The following is a 5,431-nucleotide window of genomic DNA, read 5'->3' as shown; positions in this document are numbered from 1 at the left end:
CCTGTGGTCCCAGCTACTTGGGAGGCAGAGGCAGGAGACTCGCTTGAGCCCAGGAGTTGGAGGTTGCTGTGAGCTGTAATGCCATGGCACTCTACCCAGAGGGACAGCTTGAGGCTCTGTCTCAAAAAAAAAAAAACAACAACATTATGTATCAAACCTTGTAGAATGATACCAATGAAATATTTAAAGGTTTATGTTGTAAATCCTTTCCTTAAAAAACAGGAGGAAAAGAACTTGGGAAGAGCAAAATGGTAATCCAAAATGGTTCTTTGAAATAACAAAATAGATAAATTTCTAATCAAACTAATCAAGAAAAAGAAAACACAGAAATAAACAAACTTCAAATAGAAAGAGAAGTCCTGCACACATCTGAACTGATTCAAAAGCTTTAAAATAGATCTTTTTAAAAGAAAAATTAATTGATGATTAATTGTAAAAATTGTAAAATTATCATTTAGGCCAGGTGTGGTGGCTCACACCTGTAATCCTACCACTCTGGGGGGCCAAGGCCGGTGGATCGCCTGAGCTCAGGAGTTTGAGACCAGCCTGAGCAAGAATGAGACCCTGTCTCTACTAAAAATAGAAAAACTGAAGCAAGAGGATCACTTAAGCTCAAGAACTTGAAGTTGCTGTGAGCTATAATACCACTGCACTCGAGTCAGGGAACCAGAGTGAGACCCCATCCAAATTACTTCTCTTTTATTTAGTCATATTAGTTGATGTTGCTCTAAGTCAGTATCTCATACTAAAGACCTTTCTGTGTGACCAGGCTGGATTAATTGGCTGGCTGAAGAGGTGACTCCTATCTATTGAGAACACCCTGTATTCTGATAAGTCCTGAGCTTGTGTGAGACTCTGAGAATCAGACGCTTCCTAATAAATATATATGCAAAGATATTACTATTTCAGAGTGGAGATAGGAAAACTGGATTTGCTTACACAGTATGCTTTTGTAAGAAATCAGAAATATTAGTCCTGTAAAGCAATAAGTGGGAAAGAAAAGTACACGGGAGGCTTCCCCTCCTTCAGTGTCATGTCCCACTTTCTAAAAGCTCTCTTGTTTTCAGGAAACTTTAGATCCAATTGATGAGGTTGCTGCACTCATTGCAGCCACCATTCACGATGTAGATCACCCAGGGAGGACCAACTCCTTCCTGTGCAATGCTGGGAGCAAGCTGGCTATTTTGTACAATGACACTGCTGTGCTGGAGAGCCACCATGCGGCCTTGGCCTTCCAGCTGACCATTGGAGATGACAAATGCAATATCTTTAAAAACATGGAGAGGTAAGAATGACAGTTGGGAAGTATGTTGGTCTCTCTTTGACTTTACTGAGATTATTCTCATACAGTTCACACATTTAAAGTGTTTCTAGAATATTCACAATCAACTTTAGAACATTTTTATTGCCCTCTCAAAAAAAGCTTAAATTCACGAGCAGTCTCTAACCATTCCCTTCTCAACTTCTGTAGTCCTAGGCAGCTGGTGATCCCTTCTCCGTCTCTACAAATTTACCAGTTTACGTGTTTTCGAGGTTCAGTTCCTTTATATCCTAACAGCTGAAGAAGACGTAGCCATTTTACACCTATGCTGGACACTGCACCTCCTGTCACTGGCTCCCTCTGCGTGTCACTCCCTGGGGAAGCCGGCCCTTGTCTGTCACGCTGACATTCAGTTTTGCATTCCTTCACAGCATGTGTCACATTTAACTTTTAAAAATTATCTTAAAATTATTTATTTAATGTCTGATTAGATTCTTAAGTGCTTCGAGGTCATGGTGTCCTGTCTTTTGTCACTATACCCTGTGTCTAGCACAGTGCCTGTAGATAGCAGTGGAAGGAAATAACTGATTAATTTGGATTTTATAAAGAAAATTTTTTAAAAGTGGATTCCTCATTTTACAGAACTTCCTTCTGGCATGTTCTAGGATTTCAGAGGTGTAAAGTAGTTTTAATTCATATTTTCTTATCACTTATCAATAGAAAACTATATAAGACCCTGCTAACTTTCCAGGGAAAGGGATTGGATGGCAGCGGAAAAGGAGCTGGATAAAGCCTTTTTCATAGTCTTTTATACCTGTAGTCCCCAACCCCAGGCCACAGACCAGTACCAGTTCAGTTCGTGGCCTATTAAGAGCTAGGCCCCACAGCTGAAGGTGAGCAAAGGGGCGAGTAAGCAAAGTTTCATCTGTATTTACAGCCAGTCCCCACTGCTCACATCACCACCTAAACACTGCCTCCTGTCCTATCAGCCACCACATGAGATTCTCATAGGAGCGTGACCCCTGCCCTGAACTGTGTGTGGAAGGGACTGAGGCTGTGTGCTCCTTGCGAGAATCCAATGCCTGATGATCTGAGGTGGAGCTGAGGCAGTGATGCCAGCACTGGGGAGCAGCTGCACATACAAGTTAGGGCCATCTAGTCACAGGAAAACAAGCGCAGGGCTCCCACTGACTCTGCAGCAAAATGAGTTGTATAATTACTTCATATATATTATGATGTAATAGGAATAGAAATAAAGTACACAGTAAATGCACTTAAATCATCCAGAAACCGTCCATCCCTTACGCTTAATCTGTGGAAAAACTGTCTTCCATGAAACCAGTCTTTGGTGCTAAAAAGATTAGGGACCACTGTTTTATATCTTTCAAATTTTAAATTATGTGGATTGCCTTTCAAAAAATACTAAAATAAAAGCAAGGGCTGGAGGAAGAGGTATCAAACATTCCTCATGATTTTCTCAGTTATGAGAAGGCCAGCTCTCAGAGCTCTCTGTGCACTAACTCTGTCGGCTCTCAGGCACCTTCATGTGGGGTGCGTGCTCTGTAACCACAGAGCTCCGTCTTCGGTAGAACTGGCTTCATTTACCCCTACAATGTTCTATCTTATTTTACCCTAAGAGCAATGCAGAGATTGACAACAAGACAGGCATCATAGCTATAAAGTCTTGCCCATAGCTTTTGATTTTAACTTCTGCTCAGGTCCTCCTTGCTAATGAACTAGGCACTAACCCTAATTCCACATTCTTTTAAAGTGGCTCTTGCAGTTCTGAGTGGCATCAAACCTGTGGCTGCAGCAGACACACTCCTGGGTAGCAGACTATTTCAGGAGTTCCTGTCTGGTCAGGTAATCTGCAGTACCCTCTCATTGTGTCTGAAACAGAAACGACTACCGGACGCTGCGCCAGGGGATTATTGACATGGTCCTGGCCACAGAGATGACAAAGCACTTCGAGCACGTTAACAAATTTGTCAACAGCATCAACAAACCCTTGGCAGCACTGGAAGAGAGTGAGGTAAGGGACACCTGCCCCAGCCAGAGCTTGTGTTTGGGGTCTGCACCTGTGTGTCGTGGAGATGTGGGATAGGGCGCACACAGAAGTGGGCTCATTAAGTGCAGCTTTTATTTGTTGGAAAGAGTGTAAAACTTGGCAGAAAAAAATAAGACATCCAAACAAATGCAGAAACTCTGAAGGGAAAGTCAGATTTCAAATAAACTTCAGACACAGGTAGATGTTCCTGCACCCTTTCTCACTCCCTCATGTCCCCTTCCCCTGGACATTCTGGGGCCAGTTGGAGCCCTCAAGCTTTCTGCAGCCATTCCCACTGCACACTTGTCATGGTAGCAGCAGCTAGCCTCTGTTGATCCGCATACCACAGGGAGATGGGAGTTGGGAAAGACCTGGTATTCAGGCCACAAGGGAGACGTTGTTGCCACTTATTTCTGCATTTCAGTCATTGAGTCCACAACAACTGCCTGGCAAGGATAACATTAAACCTCTCACGAGGCAGGAGACACAGCTGAAGAAGCAGACAGACCTGAAGCCCCTCCAAGTTCTACTCTACCATTCCCCGTCAGCAGAATAGGGGTGATAAATCTCAAGGCATAGGACTAACGGGCATGGCCCTCACTAACAGGAACCTGTTCCAATGATACCAGGCTCAGAATGACATCAGCAGGCTAGAGAATATGACTTTTGCTGAACTCTTCTCCTGTGGGGTGCGTAAAGCTGTCCTCCCACCTACCACACCTTCATTGAACGTCTTGGCAACATCTCAGTCCTCCCTGCCATGCTCCCTGCCAGCCCCTGTCACTATCCTGAGATATTTGCCACACACAGAGATGCCTTACCTCTCTAAGATCACAGTTCTTTGACTTCTAACTGCATTTTACTCCTGTGGCTCATTTATTTGGCTCTGGCCTTTGTTCACTCGTTGGCTTTCTAGCATCTTCCCCCTGACACTTAACTCTGGTTTAACCTGATTCTGAAATCTCTTGAAAACCTCATCCCTGTACCTTTCCCTGTCTTCCCAGTGTGTCAGCCCAGCCTAACTTTACTCCCTTTCCAAGGACTTCCAGTCAGAGGTGCCCGCACTAGCCTCTCTTCTGGCTTCTGCCCTGCCGCTCTGGATGGAGTTGACCTGATTGCTGCTCCTGGTTGACCCCATGCCACAGAAGGAACCATACACCTCTCAGATTTGGCTTCCTCCATCTATCTGTGCAGACCCAGGCCCACCTGGGTCCTCAGTTCCTCTTAGCAGTCACGTTTCCCATTTCTGGTCAGTACTTAGGGTTACTTCTGAGAGGCTGGAAGTCAGTGTCCAGAGGGACCAAGCAGGGCAGAGTAACATGAAGCGATGCTTTGTCGGCTGGCAGCCCTGCACTGTAGTCACACCAGAGGTGTAAACAGAGCTGGTCAGCAGTGGGAACTTGGAGCGCTGAGTCATCCCAGCACTCTCCAAGAAGACTGCACCCTGGTCTCAGGACAGCACATGCCCATCCTGGTGGTAGATCTGTTCCCACTGAGATGGGACCATCAGGCCTTGTTAGATTACTGCTGTTGCACATGGAAATCCTGGGACTGGCTCCTGCAGAAGGCTGTTCCATGGGCCTGGAAACAGACACAAGAGCCTCCCTCACCCTAGTCGTAATCGTGTCTCTGCTCTAGTGCTCTCTCTCTCCTAACCTGAATGCCCTTCAGAGGGTCAGTCACATCACAGACCAAGAACCCATGCCCAGTGGGGCTCCTTATGAAGCACATGTGTGTGGTACTGTGAGTGGAAGGTAGCCAGGATCAAAGGCAGAACTTAAGTTCTTATCCTGACTCAGCTGGGTAGATTTGGACAAATCCTTTCACCTCTCTGAGCCCAGGTGTCCTCATTTGTAAAATGTAATAACAATGATAGTTTTCATGCTTACCATAACATCTTATGAGTGCAGATGAAAATTAAGTCCTTTACTATCAGAACTATTGGGGCTCAGCCCTGTGGCTCAAGGGGCTAAGGCGCCAGCCACATACACCTGAGCTGGTGGTTCGAATCCATCCTGGGCCCACCAAAAACAATGACGGTTGCAACCAAAAACTAGCTGGGCGTTGTGGCGGGCGCCTGTAGTCCCAGCTACTTGGGAGGCGGAGGCAGGAGAATCACTTAA

General features: G+C 45.5%; 1 protein-coding gene across 1 annotated transcript in view; it reads left to right on the top strand.

The window, feature by feature from the left end:
• PDE8A (phosphodiesterase 8A) overlaps positions 1-5,431 on the top strand; it is a 169,205-nt gene that overhangs the window by 139,529 nt on the left and 24,245 nt on the right. Inside the window, exons 18-19 of the mRNA XM_012801922.2 lie at positions 1,068-1,285; positions 3,161-3,293. Of these exons, the coding sequence (XP_012657376.2) occupies positions 1,068-1,285; positions 3,161-3,293 (351 nt within the window). The remainder of the gene's footprint in view (positions 1-1,067; positions 1,286-3,160; positions 3,294-5,431) is intronic.

Source organism: Otolemur garnettii, unplaced genomic scaffold, assembly GCF_000181295.1.
Source record: "Otolemur garnettii isolate 467f Iridium unplaced genomic scaffold, OtoGar3 scaffold00011, whole genome shotgun sequence".
Lineage (NCBI taxonomy): Eukaryota > Metazoa > Chordata > Mammalia > Primates > Galagidae > Otolemur > Otolemur garnettii.
Note: the sequence above shows the minus strand (reverse complement) of the source record. Positions and strands in the feature narration are given on the sequence as shown.